The following is a 24,466-nucleotide window of genomic DNA, read 5'->3' on the forward strand; positions in this document are numbered from 1 at the left end:
GAGAGAACGTTGTCTGGTGGCGTCATGCGGCAAATGCTTATTTCGAGGCACCAAAGTGCCCACACACAAAAACTTGCAATCACATTGCTCGTCAAAATGACAGTTGGTAGGCCATCGCTGTTCGCCTGTGGAGTTCTGCGGTAACATGCCTAGAGTGGAGACTTGTCTTACGGGGCTTTCGCACGGGGCGATTTTTCAGGCAACTTTTGCGTTCACCTCACGCAGGGTTGCACGAAAAAAAAATGAATGGGTTTATATGGACTTCTTCAGAGAATGAACTTTATTTTAATGAAAATTCTTAAAAATAAATAAATAAACATAGGTGGAAAACAATATCACTTTGAAATGAGGTGCTCTTGATATGACTGCATGCACATTAGGGTGGTCCAAAAACAGCAGAGTCGGAATTGTAATGCTCTCACCCCCTAGGATTGTTCTATGTAGAAAAGTGTACCCCTATTTTTTTATTTTAGAATCAAAAAATATTTAGAGGTCGCTCAAAGCGCTCAAAGTTTTCCATGTATTTTTATATGGGAAAAAACAACCTTTCGTAGAATTCTTGAAAATCAATATTTTTCGATCGGAAAACTCTGGTTCTCTTCAGGAGACTTACAATAATAATACCCAATTATTTATTCAACCATGTACATATATGTTTCTCGCAGTGGCGTAGCCAGGGGGTGGGTTTGGGGGGATAGATCCCCTTCCCCCTTCGTCAGTGAAATTTTTTTTTATTTTTGAATTAATAACACAATACTATTTTACCCTTCCGAATATATAAAATTATCGGTTGGTGGATTATGTATTTGAATATTTGCGAAATAGACTAGGCCATTTTGCTTAGTTCCCCACAGTGTTGGGAAATAAAATTGTTCCTTCAGTACGAAATCTATACAAAAACTGTACTTTTCGACTGTAAATTGTATTGAATTTTTAATTTGCTCATATGCATGCATGCATACATAGATTCTCTTCAAGACCAATGATTTGATGGTATTCACGGGAAAGTTTATGTAGGTACATTTACATATTTTACACTTTTACACTTTTAACATAAATGTCAAGGCAGATACTTTAAGATACACTTCTTAACAAACAAATTGTTTTAAGTTATTATGAATGGATAAAAGAGACATCTTCTTTGAATTCAGTACTAAAACTTGACATTTCAAGTGATTATCAAAACTTTATACATGTTAACTATATTTATCTTAAAATTATATAATTTTAATTATTTGTTTATAAAAATGCAGTTTACACTTTAACAAAACCCGTATAAATCCAAAGTTTAATCTTTGCGCAACATTAACAAATCAGCAAACTTTCGCAAAGCTTTTTAATTAGATTTCCTAGAAATACATATTTTGAGTATGCAGTTTTGTAGCCCGATCAATTCAAATAAAGCGCAAGTTTAAAATACATAGCTGCGACTTATCGTTAATATTTAATATATTTTTTTTTGATGAAGGCGCACTGTGTTCTGTTTTGGGAAAAAATGGAAAAAATCTAATATCTCCCGATCCAAACCAGATAAAGACACAACCTAAACGTCATTATTTAGCCCAAATACTGGTGCATACGGAAGAATTATTCAGATTCTTCAAAAACAGTTTCTCAACCTTGAATTCCAAGGTCAAAGTTCAACTAAAAAAAAAATTTATATATAAAAGCAAATATCTAGCGATCGAAATATAATAGAGACCTAAATGAAATAGTATTTTAAACTCCAAGTATTGCTGAAAAGAGCCAAACTGTTTCGATTCGTCAAAAATAAATTCCCTATCGTAAATTCCGGGGTCAACTAAAAAAACAAAGAAAAATTTTCTGACTTAAACATAGCTAATTGTTTTTTGAAATCGTTTTATGCGATATATATACATATAAATGCACATATGTATGTGTGGAGGGTCATATCGGTATATTTTTACATACACAATATCAGATCTATATACATACACTGCCGGAACAAAGTATTGGCACAGCAAAATTTTCACAATATATGCAACAAATCTCGTTCTACTATTTTTCCGCTAATTTCGTATAAAAATATGGTTCATTCTACAACAAACAACATAAAAATATAATTCCCAAACTTTGTGCAATGCTCGCGAAAATTCAGCAAACTTTCATGCAAATTTTCAACTTTTTAATCAGATTTTTTAGAATTTTTCTGAGTTTGCAGCCCATTAAATTCTCAGCATACTCAAAAAATCTGATTAAAAAGTTGAAAATTTCATGAAAATTTGCTGAATTTTCGCGAGCTTTGCACAAAATTTAGGAATTATATTTGTATGCTTTTTGTTGTAGAATGAACCATATTTTTATATGAAATTAGCGGAAAAATATTGGAATGAAAATTGTTGCATATATTGTGAAAAATTTGCTGTGCCAATACTTTGTTCCGGCAGGGTATCTATATAGATGTGATATTGTGTATGTAAAAATATATAGATATGACTCACCACACATACATATGTGCATTTATATGTATGTATATCGCATTAAACGATTTAAAAAAACAATTAGATATGTTTAAGTTAGAAAATTTTTCTTTTTTTTTAGTTGACCATTGGCCCCGGAATTTACGATAGGGAATTTATTTTTGACGAATCGAAACAGTTTGGTTTTTTTCAGCAATACTTGGAGTTTAAAATACTATTTAATTTTGGTCTCTATTAAATTTCGATCGCTAGATATTTGCTTTATATATACATTTTTTTTTTTAGTTGAACTTCGACCTTGGAATTCAAGGTCGAGAAACTGCTTTTGAAGAATCTGAATAATTTTCACCAGTATTTGGGCTTTATAATGCCGTTTAGTTTTTGTCTCTATCTGGTTTGGATCGGGAGATATTTGATTTGGTCCATTTTTTCCCAAAACAGAACACAGTGAGGCGTTGCTCATTTTCTTCATTAAAAAAATCGTCGAACATACTTAGATAATATGGAAGAAAATTACCAACATCGTCAAAAATATGCCATACATCAACTGTAAATCACAGCTACTTTAAACTTGCACTTTATTATATTAAAATTGAATGGTCTAAAAACTAAAGAATATTAATAAAGTTCGAAATTTTTACGAAAGTATGTTGGTTTTTGGATGTTTCGCAAAGATCTAATCTTGGGTTTATACAGTTTTTCTTAAAGAATACATTATATTTTATAAACAGATAATTAAAATTAAAGAATAATAAAATAAATAGTAAAATCTTGTCAATATGTGAGTGCCGTAAAGGTATTGGCCCGTAGTCATAGTCAAAATAAAGTCGACTTTAAAGTTAGTTGCAGCTTTTTGACATAATTTTCAATGGGATATCTGTCAAAAAAGCTGCAACTAACTTTAAAGTCGACTTTATTTTGACTATGACTACGGGCCATTATATTTAGGAAAATCTCTTCTTATAACTAACGAAGACTTTGTTTCTATATGAAGCTGACTTCGACATTTTGTTTTAATAAAACTTAGTATCGAAAAGTTTCTTTAAAAATTTTCCTAGGCTATATTATACTGGTTCGTTCAAGCCATTTTTCAAAACTTACAAAGGTAAATACGAACAGGCGAAAAAAAGAGAATACAAAAAATTTCTTGCTGTGAATTTTCAGAGCTATATATTTTTAGTATTCATTACAAAATTGTACTAAAAAGTACTGCGTAGTAGGAAAGTATATTGGAAATGAAATTGTATCAAACAAGTACAATTGTACCAAAAAATGCCAACACTGTTCTGTATACATACTTTTTTTCTTTTTTACTTTTTTACTCTTATTTTATCTTTCAGCTTCGCTAAAAGCACTTCTACCAACGCTTGGCTTACCAAATTTATGCCAATTGATAAAATTTTGCGATTTAAATTCATTTTCAATAATGTAAATAACGATTCGTTTTGAATCGAAAATCGCCTCGTCTGAATAGGGATGGCAACTTTTTCACTTTCAACTTCTCATTAAGCGAAGCGCACATTGGCGCGATTCTGTCGTTGCGAATCCGCAAGCCCAAAAATTACAACAATGCTACCCATACATTTTAAGCGAAGCGCACATTGGCGCGATTCTGTCGTTGCGAATCCGCAAGCCCAAAAATTACAACAATGCTACCCATACATTTTAATGCGCTAGCGCCCACTTGCACGATTCCGTCGCTGCGAATTTTTCGAACATTCAATGTTCCTCTCTATTAACGCGTTCGAAACGCGGCTTGCAGCGTTTTGAAGGCGTCAAAGAAGAAGAAGAAAGGTGTCACAGCAATAAAGGCAAAGATAAAAAAAACGTGTAATGTACAAAAACTAATAAAAACGTTCGTAATAATAGTATTTTGTACGATTTGGGCACGCCGAGTGCGAAAATACACGAAATAAAGGGAAAATTGAGTGAATTGTACATCGGAAATCGACGCGAAAAAATCGCTCAAGTGTGCGCACGTTTGCGGATTCGAAGTTAACAGCCGAATACGCAACGTATTCGCAACGATGGAATCGCGCTAATGTGCGCTTCGCTTTAAACTTTTGTTGCCTGTAAAATCGCCCGTGCGAATGCCCTATTAGCTAACATGGATAGACGATAGCAAGTTATGTTGTACCTCATTGAGCTCGTTCGTTTCGGCACTTGCTAACTGATGGCGAATCGATGACGGCTTATGAATATGCGCCAATGTGTGACATGAACCAAAAATACAAGATCACGCCAGCAAGCCAGTAGCCCGATTTTGACATTAGCCGTTTGTTTACATTTGTTCGTTGCTTACAATTTGGTGGTGGCTTTTTACTGGAATTTTCTTCATTTTCGCTTGTGACAACGGTGTACAAATAAGATAAAGAATAATTTAACACGACAACATGATTTACAGTAGAATTTGTATAATAAAAATGTTTATTCATGCGTTTAACAATTATGTGGTTTTCTTCGTTCTCTTCGTTATATTTATTTTTTTTCACGCCAACGTAGACCCCCGTCGAGTCTCCCGTGGACATCTGGGGTCCTCCTGGATCAATTTGGGAATCACTGGCATAAACAAAAAAACAGCTGATATGCTATTGTCATTCATTTGTCACTTGGCGACATATTTGTTTGAAAATTTTGCTGATGGGTGGTGTGAGGTCGTGAAGATTGCGACTCTTTACTAGAAGTGAAGATATTTGTTAATTCACTGCAGACTTGAGGTCTGCAAAAATAGCAGCACAAACAGAAACAATTGAGTGAAGAAAATGAGTTCGAAAGATAAGGAGATTTCGAAGTCTAAGTTCAAGTTTTTCACGAAGAACGCGAAGGGCGTTGCAGGTGATTTTTTTTGTAATTTTGGAAACAACCCTTTGGATATTTACATATATACAATGATGGTTACACTTATTCGCCTAATACCGTTTTCTAGGCGGGGCGAGCGAACGCTTATTGCGACCGGAAATCGAACGTGAATTGAGACCTGAGCAAACCACGGCCCAACGTTGCAAGACTTTGTCTGAGCTGCAGCTGCACAACTTGAAATTAGAAGAAGTAATATTTTAATAGAGTTATAGCACATAAATTTGCATTATTATCTTCCAGGCTTCCATTACGGAATTATGGACTCTTACCAAGGACTTAATAATACCAAATAAACCAGCGGAGTGCCGTCAAACAGCGCTTACCTTTTATAAAAGACTCATACAAACTCAATATAAAAATCTGAATTTGCTGCGCCACCATTTCTTTTATGTCATTCAAAATCATGAAGTCCCTGAAGACCTGAAACATAGACTTGAACTGCTGGATACCTTAACTGATAATGGTAAAGATATACAGAACTTCGAAGAAAAGGTATGCAAGCAAAAAATTCAGGCATCTCTTGACAAATAAAAAAAAACTCTTAACAGATTGGTAAATTTATGCTGCAATGGATTCCTGCTATAACTGAAGCTCGTTTACTTCGCCCCTATCTTGATATTCTAGGCAATATAATAAAATTTAACGCTTCCCTTTTGGACAAGGACATTGTTGTTGGTATCGTTCAGTATGTATAGTTAGCTGGTAATTAACTTTTTGTTACAATTATTTCTTTACTTGAAGAAACGCTTGTCATTTGAGTTGCACAGTTGAAGAAGATGATATTGGTTTGCAATGTCTAACAATTCTTGAAATGGTTATGTGTTACACGATATTCCCTAGTGAACCGTTGGCACAGTGTGTTGTTACATTGTGTCGAACTGTTAATCATTCACCGTATTGTCCAGCATCATGGAAGGTAAGTCATTTAATTATTTACTTTTTTATTATTTAAGTTCTTACTTTTTGCTCAGTTAGAAAGTTGTGTAAGGGAAATTTATATTCGCTATTAACAATACCTAACTTCACACCTTATGCTCCCTTGTTAAAAATTATTATAATCCAGTGTGTTCTATTGTAAACTGAATAACAAATTTAACCACATAATCAAGCAGATTTGGACAACCACGTTGATTTTTTTTAATTAACAAACACCATTCGGTTATGACAACAAAGTAATTACAAAATACCGGGTACCTCAGAATAAAATATAAATAAAAAGAACGGATCAAAGCGTGTGTTCTTTCATCATAAAAAGAAGAGAGAATGTTTTTCACGGTAAAAATGCACTCAAAAATTGTGATGTTAGCCAAGCGCATTTTGGACATAGCTTTAATTTATTTAGGACCAGTATTTCAGTGCACAGCCGTGGTTTAAACTAAGATCAGCCAATCAAATGTTAGCCAGCTGTTCAATTTAAACCCAGTTTACTTAATCTAAGTCTAAACTGGCACTGAAAAACTGGCCCTTAGTACTGTGCTTAAAAATCTTGCGCGGCGGGAATATTTGAGAAATCTTGTTGTTGTACTTCTATTGAAAAATATGTGCATAAATAGGTTTTATAATCTCTTAGGAACATGCATAATGCTATTAAATTATTCATTATTATTTTCAAATGAAATTAGTAATTTGTAAATTTCGAAGAAAGTTTATCGTATATAGAGTGTTTTTGTGGAATGAGAGGTACTGTTTGTAATAATGCATCATAACTCCATGCCTACGTGTTTTTTGAGTTCTCTCCTTCCTCTTTTTTTATGTTTTAAATTATTCTATCTCTATCCAGTGCTGTAGTTTCGGAAACAAATGAAACTTTTGTATTTTCGATTTCTTTTTTAGAAGTTTTAATTTCCTCAAAATTCGAGAGCTTTCCTACTTTAATCGAATCTTTAAGTTTTCTTTGGGGCGCCTGTGATCTTGTACGTCTTTCGAAGCAGAGGCAGGTATGTTCTCTGATTTAATGGGAACGTTGGGTTTCCCAACCCCTTTTTTCCAATAGTGTCCGTCTAGTATCTGCTCAGATCGTGTGATACATTTCCTACTGGCATCCCACTGACAGAAATGAGTGATCGGATCATAATAGTGTCCTTTTGGACAATGTCCAGTGAAGGCTCGTCCACTTATACATAAAAATAATTCATCACATTCTTCTGCGAGAGGCTGGAAACCGACAGGAGTATTGTTAAAATGTCGACATGTTTCTGCCGCGCCCAAAACAGCTAACCTTATGGTATGTGCCGTCAAGCAATTAACATTCAAATTTGGAAGACAGCTGTTAACCCGATCATTAAAATAGTGTCCGCGTGGACACTGTTGCAACACTGCCTTACCATCCATACATAAATAGTAAGTCTCACAATCGTCTGGATTACCGATGACAGCATAAGGAGGCGCAGAAAACTGCGCTTATGATCGGCACTGTTGTTGTTGTTGTTGTTGTAACAGCATACAAATTCACCAAAGAGATTTTGGGGAGTGTTGCTGGAGTTACAGTCCTTGGCCAGATATAAATCTGGGTCGTTCCGGTTTCGTAGACCCGACTGTCGTGGGAACGGTTGACAGCTGACACATTTCGACGAAAAATAGTGCCCTGCCGAACAATTCTGTTGCAATTGTCATGGATGCGAAGTAAATTTCGTGGCTTACAATTGTGTCTTGAGTTTTGGGACTGACACATGCACACTTTACAGAGTTTTTCCTTTGCATCGAAGAAAAATTTCGCAGCGCAAATTAGCTCCTCGGGTATGCCATCAACACAGAGGTAGAAAAAAAACAACAACAGTCTTCCAAGTTCGCAATGAGCGACCAATTATCTTTTGAGTGGCACACGTTACTGTTAAGTACGGACTGAAAGCAAAATTGATTCCTATTACTTTAAAAGTTTGATACAATATCTTCAGGCTTTGCTTTATTAAAAGTTTAGTTTAAAATGCAATAGTCCCGTTCTCGTAGAAATCCACTCACTTTTATTTTGATTTGGCCAACCACTGTATTGCAAAAGGTTTGTCATTAGTGATCAAATAATTTGACATAAACTGTTATTATTTTACTTTACAACTTACAATTCATCATACTATTTCTTTAGTTATTCTAGCTTTTTATGTTTAAAATCACTTCCTAAGACAGCGAAAAAAATTAATTATAAAAATAATATTTTTGAAGTTTATAAATACTCATATGTATGTACATATCCAGCTGTAGTCAATGAACTCTCTCTGATTCGCTGCGCCCTATTAACGGTTGCTTTTATTCAGAAAGTAAAACGTTAAAGTTTTACAACTATCCAATTTATCAAGTAATTTCTCTGCATTATCTATTAACTTCCGCCCACTGGATTGTGCTGTAGAAATGAGTCAAACCGTATTGCATCCACAGGTTAGGTTTGGCTCCCTTCACAGTCAATTGCTACCTGCCTACATATGTACACACGCGTGTATATATATATATATATATATATGCATGTACCCACTGGGAAGATAGGCACCTTACGAGGCAATCCACGTTTTTTTTCCTGCTATTAGTATCAAAATTGTTATCATGACTAATGTTATCTATTAGTAAAGCCCAAAAATAAACACCTAATAATGTGCCGCAAGTGCTCTGCATTCAACATACCTTAGTTTGTAAGGCGGCTACGCCTTACGATGGTTTTCGAATTTAAATTTGAAGTCTCCGTTTGACTTGCTTATCTCGTTCGATCAATTTTACATACACAAATCATTGATTTTGTAAATGAAAATAATTTGATATTTGCCCCATGTTAACAGGTTTACTCGCTTAATTATCATGTTCCTGCTCTGAATATCTTTGTTGAAAATTTGTAAGTGCAAGTGTTATAACATTAATATCCATGCTTCTAACCATTAGGTGCGGTGCTAAATACTAAATTATCTTAGGGGTTCTAGTTCGTACTCTTGTATTTATGTATGCATGTTTATGCCCTCCAGAATATATTACACTGTAAACAATATTTATCCCACGAATATTTCTCCTCCTGTAGCCAAGATATCTCATACGCCTTTTCAAAAAAATCGACTCCGGTGACATCTATTGGATCAGTTTTTTGAATAAATATTTATTTTAATATAGCTAACATATTCTAAATAATAAAATGTTAAAAAATCGCGTTACCGGCGTCACCTACCGGGAAAAATCATAGTTTATACCTTTCCAGGTGACCCCGTAAGAACAAAACCACATCTTATCAAAATCAGTCCAGCCAAAAGAGAAGAATTACGCTCATTCACACTTATGATACTTAGTCGTATTTAAAGATGTATTATGTAAAGTTCAATGTAGTACACTTCTCGCACTTTCTCACTTTCTTTTAGATCATGAAAAATCTACTTGGAACCCAGTTGGGCTATCATTCTATGAAAATGATGTGCAATATTCTTAATGATCGCAGCCTCTATGCAGACCAACAATTGTTACGCGGTGCAGTCTTTCATCTCAATATGAACATTTTCGGCTCGAATGTGGTTTTTCAAGTATCACCCATGTTTTACGCATCGACTGTGCTGACTAGTTTTCTTCATGTAATTATGAATTTGTAAAATTTTTATGTTATATATTTTAGCAGAATGTACATATGTATAATAAGCATATATATTTGTTTCAGGCACTAGACAGCAGGCAAGTAATTGTAACCTTTGAAGTAATTCTAAGTGTTCGGCGAGTCATCAATTACTATAAATCGGAACTGCCAGAAATTATATGGGATTGCATCTGCGACACAATGAATGCGATCTTAGATAATATTGAATACTATGGTGAGCTTATTATATACATACATATGTACATATTTACATACATAAAGTTACTCATAGACGTATTCGTTTATTAGTTTTTTTACTAAATGGGAAACGGCTTTCACTATAAATCTTTTTTGTTAAATTTTATTGAAAATATTCAAAATGTCTTCCATTATAAATCGTTTTCGTTAAACTTTTCAACTTTTTAATCAGATTTTTTAAGTATGCAGTCCATTCATTTTCGACATAATAAAGTGCAAATTTTAAATGGCTGGGACTTACCATTGATTTTTTAAAATTTTTTCGCTGCAGTTATCGCACGTTTTCTGCCACACAACGCATGAACGCACCGACAGCGAAAAAATTAAGAAGTTTCAAATTTTGATGGCCATTTTTTTAATTCGCTGAATTTGTGCGAATTTTGTAGAAAGTTGCAGCATTGGTTTAAATGGTTTTTGTTATAGAAAGAGTTATATTTTAAATAAAAATTAACAAAAAAAATTTACAATGGAATACATTTCAAATATCGTGAACAAACTAAACAACAAATACTTCTGAATTAACTGTATATAGTTTTAGGAATAATTTAACTTAACGATCTTTTTTAATTAGAACGTATCAATATCAACAAAGATCGCCTACACAATTTGCAAATAAATTTTCATGAAAACATCGATTGTATAGAGAAACTGCTGTACGATGATAAAGCACCGATACTTGCAAATATTAATCGTATCTATGACTTGATCGAACGCGTCGCGGAAAACCGCACAGAAACATCAGTGCTCAAACTAATTGAGTATCGTTCGACGAAAGTAACTGCCACACGACCGCAATGGTTACAAGTGCTCAACGATTTTGTTTGTCGTTTCTACAAAATGCCCAATACGAATGTGCGTTTAAAGGCAATTCAATCTTTGGTTCGCATTATGGATTTAAATCGTTTTAGCTATGAAGAAGAGATACTCGATCGTGTCGTTATTCCTCAATTTTCACAAATTGCTCATGAAGCTGATTTGGAAATACGAGTGGCTGTTGCAAATGCTTTAGTGGGCTTTGTACGCCACTGTGACACCAAGCGATGCGGCGAGTTATTGGACATATTAGAGAAGCTCATTAATCGACCATTCGAGCAGCAGCTTATCGCAGGGGAATCGACAATCAAAAGTGAATCGGATATATTGGATGTTGTGACGGCAGTACATGGATTAATAGAAATTTTTGGCATTAAGCTACACCGTTTGCCTTCAACACATGCCATTAAAATTTTTAATATTTTGATCGGTCACTTGGAGACACACTACGACCGCCCCAAAGTTTTCGAACATGCCCGTGCTGTTCGCTTTAAGGTAACTTATTTTTTTGACGAAATTTTATGGTAGATGATTCTCCGAGTTTGGCATATTTTGCAGATCTTCAAGTGGATTCTACGTGCTCGTTCTAATGCTTCCTACCACATCGGTTATCCAGATTCTGAAAACGGCGAGATAATAAAATTTAGTGCTTATTTAGGCATCGATTCTAGCTTACCTCCACAAGGGCATCAACATGGGCGACATCAGTTAACCTCGCACGACATAATAGCTGGCTCGCATTTTACGACTATATCTATACGCAGGGCTTGTAAAATAATTGTTAAGTGCTTAGATTTGGAACGCGGTAATTGTGAAAATATCAATAACATTACTATATGCAAGTATTAATGTTAAACGTATTTTCTTCATTGGATTTCTATAGATTATGAAGTCTTACAATCAGTTATTAAAGAACTACCGAAAGTGTTATGCAATAAAGCTCTTATCCAAGGTAATGATATCGAAGCTCTTGCGGTTTCCTTATTCCGCATTTTTCAAGATGTCAACAAAACACTGCACCTCAGTTACTGTCCCACTAGCGATGAAGTGAACGCATTGTTTCTCCCTGCAATTGCTTCTCTAGTTATATACCATCAAAGTATATCATCACATCAAATTAATACACTGATATTAGCGCTTTGTTCCGGCATTTTTTCTGGCACTGCTAATGTTTGCATCAATACATTAACGACTATGATTCTTGAAATGCCCGATACTTTAACACGCACATTGGCAGATATATTGCTTCAGATGAGCAAGATGTCCGATACAACTATGGTTGCTATACCGGTTTTGGAGTTCTTATCAAGTAATGTATTTGAGTAGAAATAATGTGGTACCTTTTACACATTTATGGATTTTTCATTATTAGTTTTGAGCCGTATGCCGAATCAATATTTTACAAACTTCATACCACGCCAATATATGTATGTGTTTGCAATTTCATTGCCGTATACCAAACCTAATAGATATGATCATTATACCGTATCGCTGGCACACCATGTCATTGCTGGTTGGTTCTTAAAGTGCAAGCTAGAGATGCGAAAAAACTTTGTCACCTACATAATATCGGTATGTTTTTGCAGATTGATCTCTATACATAGGTAATTTGAATGTCTTGTAAATTTCAGTCGATTCAATCGAATGCTAGTATGCTGTATGATGACATTGACAAGTTCAAGCACAGCATACAGCGTCAAGACTTGAATAGCTTGAACGAGGACTCTTCGAATCGCAAACGAAGCACCAGTTTGACAGAACGTGGTAGTCGTAACACGAGTGTACGAAATGGATCCGATATGCGACCACCAATCAATGATAGTTTAAAGAGCTTTCATGCAGAGTTGGCAGAGACTTGCATAGACTTCTTGGCGAGGCATACATTTTCGCCGTGTTCGGCTTTACCTAAACGGTGAGTTAGTATTGGTATATGTATATTATTAAATCCAATTGCTTGTTAAAAATCAAAATAGTTGCATAATTCCATATAAACGAAACTTATCGATGTCCGCAATTTGCTTCTTTTGTCTTCTTTTGACACTTTAGCTTACCAGCAGTGGAATATCTCTTGAAAGACGGCTTCTCACAGACCTGGGTAGTTGGCCACAACTTGATTACAATCACGACTTCTGGCTGCCCAACAGCACCAATACGCAATGGGCTTTGCGACCGCTGTTCTCAAATGAATAAACAGCCCCTCAGTAACAATGTTTTGATAGCAAATAAGAGTGAATCGAGCAGCACTGCGCCTTTGTCGCCAGAAGCTACCAATACGCACTCTTCCGGCGCCCCCTCGACCGTCGAGCGTCGTTACACTAAGGCCAGCCTTCAGTATAGTAGTGGAAACGAGTCGGCTGGCAGCACTGATCTCACTTCCTCTTCATCATCTGCCTCAGCGGCGATGAATACTAACACTGCCATAACTCAACGTCAAATATCTAACAGCTCTACCGCTTCGCTCGAAGCTCTTTCGCGACGAGGCTCTAATCCAGAGCCCACGGAAGGTGGTGGAGGTGCCGCAAGTGGCAGTACAACTTCTCTTTTGGGAGGTCATTCGCTATCGACGACGAGTATAAGTGCTTCTCCGACACAATTACAGGCGGTACAACAGCAGACGTGTATCCGTTCCTGCACTGGTTGGGCGGAGATTTTGATACGTCGACCGACGGGCAACATTTCGTGGATAACGCGCATTCAAAACCCCATCGCAAATGATTGCTTCGGGCAGGATCTACCTTTTAGCAACATAGTTTCACTTTTCCTACCCACAGCCCATGGCGGTGTTTTTGGGCCTGACTTCGTGCAGTCGGCGTTAATGCCAGAGCATCAGCAAGAAACTGGTGTGCAATTGGATGTTGTGCAACCAACTACTAAAACGCTCCCAGCTCCCGATACGACTATAGGCCCGGAAAGCGACGACACAGTGCAGCCAGCTACAAACCCATCAGCTGGTGCGGAGGAGAGAAAATCTGGCGCCTTTACCAAAGCACGCCCTCTACAGCGCCAAGAAGAGATTTCGTCGTCGACTACAATGCCGCCGTCTGCAGCATCACTGAGTACGGCGGCCATCGACATACCCAAGCCACTATGCACTAAGCGTGCAGGCGGCAAAGAAGCACTCGCAGATAGCGTGAGCGATGGCGAAGCTGATGATGACACAATGCAGTTTGCAGATGGCCTATCGCGTGCACGCAACCCAGTACGCCGGGTCAATTCAAGTCCAGAGATGAGCTCCAGCTGGCGACAGACTTTTCTCACAGCAAAGCCAGCGCCTTTGGCGACAGATTCAGCCAAGGCAAAAGCTAGCAAATACTCTGTGAGTCTTCAAGGTCTTGAGGAGGTAAACCAACAACAACAAATGCAGTTGCAACAAAAGAAAAAGAGCGTACAGTACACCAAAGACATGCGTGTTAGCTGCGAGGCGATTCCCGAGGAAATTGCAGGATCCACTCCCCCACAAGCGCAATCTACGGATGCACCCTCAGATGTGGTGCCTGCAGTAGCTACAGATAAATCCGCTATACCCACTGTGGTTACATCTGCCGTAACAGCTGGACAGATGCTTATTACAACCAGTACTGCCACAATTACACTGCCTCCGAAGCAGCATTCTGCGGATGATGTTAGCATTAGCGCGAGCGTGCCCGCATCTTCGGTACAACAGTCTTCATCTGGCTCCTCGTTAAAATTAAATGTTGCGGTTGAAAAGGTCGCATCAAAGCCACCGCACTCTCCGGCAACGGCAACGGCACCATCACCACAATCACCGCGATTGGACAAACAGCCCAGCGGCATTGGCGCTTCAAAAACTGCAACCTTTACAAATGCACCAAGCACAATTCATCAAGGACTCGCTAAATCGAGCAGCAGCGGTGGTGGCAACGCAAACCTTTCGGGTGGCTCCTCTTACCTGGGCGGGGGCGGAGGTGACTACGGAAATGGCAGCAACGGTGACATGATGAGAGGCCGCTCCAAGACCATTTCCGTAGTGCGTGAGGTAAATGGCCGTTCAAGGCCAACTACCTCAAATTTCCGAAGCTTCAACAATAACTCAAAGCCATCTGTGAACGCCAAGCTTTGCATGAATCCGAGCTTTGTGTTCATGCAGCTCTACCATACCGGTCAGTTGCAAGTTACTGATGTGCCGATCAAAGTGCCACCAGAAGAAACAAATGTACTGACGGTTCTTGACTTGGCGCCTCCGTTCGAGACCCATAAAATCGGCGTGCTCTATGTGGGTCAAGGCCAATGTAATAACGTAGTAGAAATTTTGAGGAATTCACATGGTAGCATGCGGTACGTTGAGTTTCTCAGCAATATTGGTACCCTTGTTAGTCTGAAGGAAGCGGAACAGAAAAACCTGTTCGTTAATTTAGACAGGGGAGGCGCTGATGGGAAATTCACATACGTGTGGAAGGACGACATTGTGCAGGTTGGTTGTACAAAAGTGTGATCTCTGCGTACTTATTACCGCTAGCGATATCCAGTAATATTCAGTTTCATTTTTACACCTCAATTTACATTTTTTTTGCAGGTTACTTTCCACGTCGCTACTTTGATGCCTACAAATTTGCAGAAAGATCCTAACTGCAATGAAAAGAAAAAGCATATCGGCAATGATTTTGTTAAAATCGTTTATAATGAGAGTGGCGAGGAATATAACCTCAATACGATTTCGGTAAGCATAGAAATATAGAAAATACGCTCTTAAAAGTAATAAATTTGACTTCTTCTTGCCAGGGTCACTTCAATTATGCTTGTGTTATTGTGGAGCCCTTAGAATTAAACAGTAACCGCGTTTATGTGAAAGCGCGTCCTGAGATTTCAAAATTCGTCTGCCATCCTGAACCTAAAATAGTGTCTGACCACAGCGCCCCCCTGTTGGCTCGTCAATTAGCTTTGCATGCGAACGTAACTTTATGAAAACTAAATTAAAATATTCTCTTACACAATTAATGTACATATTTTTCTAAACAGCTCGCCTCACAAGTATACCAGAGCTTGCAGAAGAAAAATCCATATGCGTCCAATTGGCTAGAACGCTTGCGTATAATTAAACGGCTGCGTACGAAGGTAATGTATATACATACAGTTATTTAAATGCCAATGGAATATTGTTCATGATAAATTACGTTTCAGTTGATTGAACAACAGAATAACCAACATCAGAGTGGCTCATCTGCTGGTACCGATCCTGATGACCATACACACGATCCCTTAAAGAAGCAAAACACCAATCGTGATTTTACCAAGTATGCATAAAGTTATGAAAGCCGAAAGCAGCAAAATAATTATTACAAAAGAAGTGACATAGAATAAACATTTAATCTTTTTACTTCATTAAGTTTTCCTAACAAAACTTCAGTGTTCAGAGAAGTTTAGTGGTATGAAATTAATAAAAATATTAAACCAAAACCACTCCTGCCTTATTTATGGTATTATCTATGTCGCTGTGCAGATGAGTAAAGGGTCATTCCTGCGAAGACGGCTCCTCCGGGAAAAAATAAATTACATAAATTGTGTTTAAATCTACAAAAACAGTAGAGCAGGTAGAATAATTCTTTAGAACTAGATTTTTAACGATTTATTTTTCACTATTTTATATATTGTTATAAATGCATAAATAATATGCTGTAATATATTTACATCAAGTTTTCAAGGCATTTCTCATGTACTAAAGGTGACAATGCAAAGAATAATTATCCAAAAAGAAAGAACAAGTTATGAGTTAAAAAAAAAAGCTTATTTGATGTCCCACCCGTTACAGCAAAATATGCATTTTTTACGTAACACAAATTATTAAGTTTCCCATTTTATAAATGAGGTCCCCTTGAATATAATAAATATTCACATCAAATCAGCAGTTTTCATTTTGCTCACGAGCTATATGTCCTCAAAGGTGACTCGTCCCACCCGTCACAAGCTACAATAGGTTTTTTTTGTATTGTAAAATATAATAATGCCATTAAAGGATAAAATGGTACTTAACATTCTACTAACTACATTCGATAAAGCCGCTTTGAACGAAATATATATAGTGTGTCTAAAATTGGAAAACGTAGCCAACAACTCAGAGAAGCGGGTGTCATCGTTATCTCCCCGTCACGCTTGGAAAACATTAAATTTCTGTGTAAATTATAATAATATAATAAACTGATATCTATCTGACTTCAAGTGTTAACAGTTTGACACTTGTCGAATCTATAGTTAAAGTGGGTTTACTAAAAGTTTGAGCAAAAGCGAGTTAAAATGTCCTCCCGTCACTTTGGAATGCTTATAAATTAACAAATTTTCCACTAAGCGCCTAAAAATATGCCATGTTTGCAATTTAAATTTTTTCAGTTGGCGTGGCACCACCGATTTACCAGTGACCAATTCTATCAGGCGCGCAGAAAGTAGAAGCAAGTAGGGGCTTGTTCGAGTTGCAATCACAACCGCATTGTTGCGCAAATTATTAAAGTTTCACGTTCTGTATGAATTTCTAGCAATGTATTATCAGTTGGGCAGTTGCAACAATGTTGCCATTTTTCATCAGTACGGTAGTAATGCCGCTTTTATCAGAGAATGTTAATTTAAGTTCACACAGAAAAGTGAAAGAAATTCGCAGAGTTTCCGTAAAATATATCTGTTCCAAAAAGCAGGTTCTTTTTTTCTTGCCCCACCCGTGATAGAAGAAATGGCTCAGATTTTTTTCATATAAAAGTAAGCTGGAATTTTTTTCGTATTTTGTAATAACTCATAAAATAGTCGATTAGGAGTAGCTTTATCAAAATGTAGAATTGTTGAGTACTTATTACTTAAATTTAAACCAGAAAGGAGAATTTTTCTGTATAAATGTCGCACCCGTGACGGTGGAATCGCCCATATCATATATGTAATAGGGATGTGCAGTAAATCAATTGAAAGAAAAAGCTGATTAATAGAAACATAATTATGTAATTTATCAAAGAATAATAATTTTTGATTAATCAAAGTTAATAATTTATCGATTATTTATATGTTATTAATCAGAATCGAATTAGTTTTATTAATCAGAAAACTGATTAATTATAAAGCTGAATAATTGCTGATATATATTGTTTTATTTAAAAATAGGATAAAAAAATTATAAGTGGCAGATATCTCCACAAGTAAATATGAACAAATAAAATTCAAAATTAAAATACATATGATTGAAAAATAAAAGTGTATATGTACATACATACGCCCATGCATAAGTACCTATGTCTGTACATATTAACAACGCGCATGCGTGCATATGTATGCAAATGCACATAATCTTAAATAATTAACCACTTCTAATCACTAAACAAAAATCTACAAACATCAAAACGAAATACTTCTGCACATACATACAAATACTACAACTAGAAACATACAGACGTCACGTTTACTTTTCCCCGAACTCCCGCTTCTATCGAGCAAGAAATTCGTTCATAAAAGCAAAAACTTCCATTCACAAACTCGCGCGCACCTCGCACACTTGCCCCGCTACAAACATGAGCCGTCCACAAGTTGATTTTCGTCGCGGCGTTGACAAAATCTAAAAATCTAAAATTTTGTCAACCACCGCGCCGATCGGAAAAGTCGCAACAGTGTATAAAATCCCCCTTCCCTTTGCTCACTTCAGTTGTCTAAACAAAATATTTTTTCTGCGCGTTACAGAAAACGGGCAACAATGCCGACAAGTGCGCAGAATCCCTTCTCTTTCGTTTCCCCCGCCTTGTCCAGAATTCTTCCTCTTCTTCAACTATTTCACAATGCGCAGAAAAGCCAAAAAATCAATTTTGACCACAAATTAATATTTCATTTTATAAATATAAACCACCACATCTAGCCGGGCCCGAACCCATGCCGTATCAGCAAAGCATCATCATCGCTTCGCCTTTACCAACTATGCCACAGCACAACTGGCATCTTACAAGCTATATGTACCCTTCAAAATGCAAGTATGAATTAAAATATTTTTTCTTTTTTGTTGACATATCTACATCTACGTACCAAAGGATATATGTGCGTACTTGTAATTTTTGCTTATACGAACACACGAAATTGACCTGAAAAACCTACCAAAACCTATCAAAATTTTATCAAAAATCAGGTTTTCTTTTATAATTTTTTTTTATTAATATGCCTTTATTTAATCATAAGTATGTTATGAACCATAATCAAAAGAATTAAACTCATTATAATGATATGAAAAAAGTGCAAATAAACCATTTAAAAAATTTTAAATTACATAAAAAGAACAGGAAAAAAATATAAAAAACTTAAATTATGGGATTTAAAAAGTCCTGAAATAAAAAAATAAAAAAAAAACTGAAAAAACCTGAAATCTTAAAAAGAAAAAAACTGAAATGAAACAATAAAAACCTGAAATTTTAAAAAGAACCCATATTTTATTTGACTGCTTTATTTAATTTAGGTTTTTATTTTTGATATTATTTTATTTTATTTTATTAGTGTATTTATGTAGTTTAATTTAACTAGATTTTATTTTATTATTTTATTATTACTATTTTTTAATTTTATTTTATTAGTTTATTTCGTACTATTTTATTTTACTAGTTTATTTAATTAAATTTGATTATTTTATTTTATTAGTTTATTTAATTTAATTTGATTTTTTTATTTTATTAGTTTATTTAATTTAATTTGATTATTTTATTTTATTATCTTTTATTTTATTTTATTTCATTATTTTATTTTATTAGTTTAATTTATTTTGATTATTTTATATTATTAGTTAAATTTATTATTTATTTTTATTTAATTTAATTATTCTAATTTATTTTACTAGTTTATTTAATTTAATTTTACCTGATTATATTTTATTTAATTTGATTTTTTTATATCATAAAAATGTGCAGTTCATAGTTATAAACAGGGACGGAAAATAATCATAATTTTTAAAATTGTAACCAAAAAATCAACAAGTTATAATCGACATATTTTCTACTGGAACTTATAATAATTTTTTATTTTTCGAGTTCAACCAATAAAGATTTCATAGATTTAATAATTAATACTTGAGTTTTATTTTTTCCCTCAAAATAAAAATTATTATTAAACGATTTTTATTTTTTTGATAAAAAATAGTGATTATTTTATGATTTTTATTTTTTCGCTCAAAGATAAAAATTATTGAGTTTTATTTTTTCACTTAAGAGTAATGATTATTAAAAAAACTCAAAATATCATTTTCTGAGGTAGCGACACTTAAATAAAAGGAATAAGTCCCGAAATTTTTAATAATAATTACCTATAACTAATTATTATTTTTAAGCAAAAAAAAAAAATAAAGTAATGATTAAATGCTTATTTGGTTTTATATATGGATAAAAGGCTTGATGCCAGGAGTTTCCAGTCAGAAACTCTGATCTTTGCCACAAATGTACAATCATATATTTTTTTAATTAATTTAATTTTTTTTTTAATATTTACATGAAGTGTCAATTGAAAAGTGTGTGACTTAAAATTCACTTTTCATAAAACGACAACCGCGCGCTTACAAGATTTTTTCGTTTCGACAACTTTGGACGTTAGTTGATTTGATTTTATTTTCCCTTTCCCCATTTTTTTAAAATTTTTGCGCATTTCTACTTTTAACAAAATCTAGAAATAGCCAAATTACATTTTTGGTATTTTTTTACCATTTCTCCGCTTTTCTTATAAAAAATCTAAAAATAGCCAATTTTTATTTTAGCCTAACGGTATATCGCAAGAGCAAAGCAAAAAGGTGAAAAATTTCATCCCTTTCTGTGGTAAAAAATTTAGTTTGGTGAACTCTCGCATCAAATATTTATTTTGGTGAACTCCCGCATCTCAAGCCTTTCAGAATTTAGTAGTACTAAAAAAATTTAACATTAACATTTGCTCCTTCTCATTTCATTAACATTCTCTGGTTATGAACATTGAAAACAAATGTTAATAGCAGAGAATGTTAATCTACTGTTAATAGCAGTCCAAGCAAATGTTAGTAACATGTCGCAGATCTGGGCTCGAATCGTAACATCCGTTCACGGATCGAAAACCATACGAAACAAAATTACGTGTTACCGTCAGTCGTATAAGCTAAATGGGGTAAAAAGTACGTTCACGTACGTCATAATCCGAAAACTGTGTTTTTACGTGACGAGTAATACGATCTCGTATGTGACGATTCGAGCCGAGTATGTTAATTCGAAATGTTAAATAACAGAATGCTACCAACGGGATGCTGTTAATGTTTATTGGGCCGATTATCGATAGTAATCGAACTTCAGCTGCGTTGCTAGTTGCCTACGGTTACCAGACGTACTGGGCTCGAATCGTACCATCCGTTCACGGATCGAAAACGATACGAACGAAAATTACGTGATACGTCAGTATAAGTTGAATGGGACAAAGAGTACGTTCACGTAAGTCATAATCCGAAAAATGTGTTTTTACGTGACGAGTGGTACGCTATCGTATGTGACGATTAAAGCCCTGATTTTATCAGTGACGTACTGATTTTATCGGCACAGTACTGATTTTTCAACTCTTGTTTTGATTTTATTCATTTCTTCAATCAGTACGCTAATGTCTTGATTTTTCAAAATTTGTACTGATTTGTACTGAATTTTCAAATCAAACAAACTGCTTCAGGATTTTCTTAAGGTTTTTACATAACGTTGGAACTTCCTTAAACTATACTGCAAAAAGTAATTTAATTACAGTTGACATGTTTCAGATAATGTTTGATATACCCAAGATATTAATACAATAAAAGGATCAATCGTTTTATGGGCATATCGGGTCGTTACGTACCAGTTGCGATAATTAGGCTTATCCTGAGTTTCACCCGTGAACAATTTCACCAGAAAATTGTTCAACCGCGCATAGCAAAAACCCGGAAACAAAAAATTAAAAGTGAACCGGTTCGGTATGATGGAGGTTAAATTATTAAAAAAGGAGGCTGACGTTTTTTTTTTTATCGTGTTATCTCGAAAATAAGATTCAGTTTAATAACAAAAAAATTTGAGTATTCGAATGGCTTTTGCCTATAATTTACAATTCTTTTTTCAACCGACTTCCAAAAAAGGAGGAGAATATCACTTCGTCGGAATATTTATTTTTATTTTTATTTTTTTTTGTTATTTTTTTTATTTTTATTTTTATTTTTTTTTATTTTTTTATTTTTATTTTATTTTTATTTTTTTAATGTACACATGCTACCGCATAACTTTAAACCACGTCAACCGATAATTCTTTTTGCATCGTAAAGGTAGTGTCTCAGAGGTGGTCCCGTACTAATCTGGTTAAGATCCGATCGGTGGATCATGAGATATATATATATTTTTTTTAATATGAGAGTTGAAGTCGGTTTTTTTTTTTTCAAAGTTTTTGCGTAGTTGAAAAAATTTATTTATGCCATGAGGAATTATAGATGAAGTCTGTACTTTTCCATAGTTTGAAAAAATATGTAAGTTATTTTTTTTCAATACCACACTCAAACGAAGAGATATATATATATTTTTTTTAATATGAGAGTTGAAGTCGGTTTTTGTTTTTTCAAAGTTTTTGCGTAGTTGAAAAAATTTATTTATGCCATGAGGAATTATAGATGAAGTCTGTACTTTTCCATAGTTTGAAAAAATATGTAAGTTATTTTTTTTCAATACCACACTCAAACGAAGCAACTGAGAGTATCTTAAGTATAAAGTTTGCTTCCTGGCGCAAAGAGATAAACCAGCTTCTAATTAAAATTTTTTAAGTGAACTTCATATTAAAAGTAATTTTATAATGAAATGTATAGGATTCTTTGACGATTTAAACACTGAAGATGGAACTGATCTCATTATTGCTTTCAAAAATGTCATAAATACATATAAAATAGATTATTGGCTTCTGTGTACAATGATGTCTACACTCATGTTAAACTTTCATTTATATACCAAAATATTGTTAAAAACCACTACTCTGGCGTTTTAAAGTATTATCTGATACTATTTCTTTGCTTTGAAGCATGAAGAAGTCTAACGTACTGATTTCGCGCATAAAAAATCTGGCAACCCTATAGCTGCCATAACGATATTACAGATGGCAACTGGCAACTTTCAACTGACAACTGCAGTTGCTACAAAAGCTCTGATCCAGTACTCCATGAACTTACAGGTTTTTCCACGAACTTGCAGGAAGTTGCAGGAAAAATGTTCCCGTACTCCAAAATCCTCCAAAACCCTGTAAATGAGAGCGACTTTTGGAGAGTTGTGTAGAGAATGAAGTTGCAAGATTTTATCCGAACTTTTTCTTCTGGTAAAGTCATGAAAAGTGTCAAGCAATCACTGGGTGACGTTTTTACAGGAAAAATGGTTTTTTTGTTCCCGTACTTTTTGTTTTTTTGCTTTTTGACAGTTTTACAGGATTTTTCACGAAAAGTATTGGATCAGAGCTATTCTCTTTGAAAATGTCACATAGCGAAGAATCAAAATTCTCCAGACTTCGGCAACCATGCAGTGATCGGACTTAAAAAAATTGTGTGGTGGAATATGGAAAAAATGTGGTAGATTTCAAAAAACTGTGGTAGATCTCAGGATTTGTATCAAACTTTGTACAAAAATTAAAAAAGTTCTGCAAGGTTTCACCTAAATTGCCAACATCTTAATTAGAATCTAAAACAAAATTTATTTTAGTATATTGAAGTGCAAGATTGAAGTTGCTAAAAATTGCGTTGAGTTTTGGCAATTTTTTTCCTTGACAGTTTCGAACATATTAGCTCTGATCCAATACTTTTCGTGTAAAATCCTGTAAAAATGTCAAACAGCAAAATTTCTCTCTGAAGTGAGAGTACAAAGTGAGTAACAACCAAAAAGTACAGGAACAAAAAAGCATTTTCCCTGTAAAAACGTCAAACAGCCGATCGCTTGACACTTCATTATTTTACTAGAAGAAAAAGTTCGGGTAAAATCTTGCAACTTCATTCTCTACACAATTCTCCAAAAATCGCTCTCATTTACAGGATTTCGGAGTACGGGAACATTTTTTCTGTAACTTCCTGCAAGTTCGTGTAAAAACCTGTAAGTTCATGGAGTACTGGATCAGAGCTATTTTGAAAGATTTCTGCAACTTTGCGCAGTGCTGCTAGCTTTTCTTTTTAACCGACTTCCAAAAAAGGAGGAGGTTATCAGTTCGTCGGAATATTTTTTTTTTTTTTTTTTTTTTATGTATGTTACCGCATAACTTTGGACCACGTCAACCGATTTCGATATTTTCTAATCTAATTATTTTGCATCGGAAAGGTAGTGTCTCAGAGGTGGTCCCATACTAATCTGGTTAAGATCCGATCAGCGGATCATGAGATATATATATATATATTTTTTTTATATGAGAGTTGAAGTCGGTTTTTTTTTTTGCTAAAAATTACATGTTATCACATCACGACGTAGCGAACAAATTTGGCTCGTTTCAGAAACCGCTACTTGGGATTTGCCGATTTTGACAATTCTCAAGTAAAAGTAAACAACGCTTTAGAAATTTTAGATGCACTGAAATTTGCTAATACTTTCACAAAAATTGCCGGTTTTTATCATTTTCGCTATTA

The 24,466-nt window shown here is 34.8% G+C and overlaps 1 protein-coding gene across 1 annotated transcript; it reads left to right on the plus strand.

Moving 5' to 3' along the window:
* Positions 1–5,070: 5,070 nt before the first annotated feature.
* On the plus strand, positions 5,071–16,311 carry LOC118739189 (tuberin-like). Its single transcript, XM_036470375.1, has 17 exons — positions 5,071–5,276; positions 5,368–5,489; positions 5,541–5,792; positions 5,849–5,985; positions 6,042–6,216; positions 9,626–9,832; positions 9,916–10,066; positions 10,661–11,397; positions 11,461–11,707; positions 11,786–12,211; positions 12,275–12,474; positions 12,534–12,814; positions 12,949–15,334; positions 15,437–15,580; positions 15,643–15,813; positions 15,880–15,975; positions 16,042–16,311. Exons 1-17 carry the CDS (start codon positions 5,204–5,206, stop codon positions 16,162–16,164), a joined length of 5,928 nt encoding a protein of 1,975 aa, XP_036326268.1. The 5' UTR covers positions 5,071–5,203; the 3' UTR covers positions 16,165–16,311.
* The last annotated feature ends 8,155 nt before the right edge of the window (positions 16,312–24,466 follow it).

This window comes from Rhagoletis pomonella, unplaced genomic scaffold, assembly GCF_013731165.1.
Source record: "Rhagoletis pomonella isolate Grant_MI unplaced genomic scaffold, Rhpom_1.0 Rhpom_scaffold_00005, whole genome shotgun sequence".
Classification (NCBI taxonomy): Eukaryota; Metazoa; Arthropoda; class Insecta; order Diptera; family Tephritidae; genus Rhagoletis; species Rhagoletis pomonella.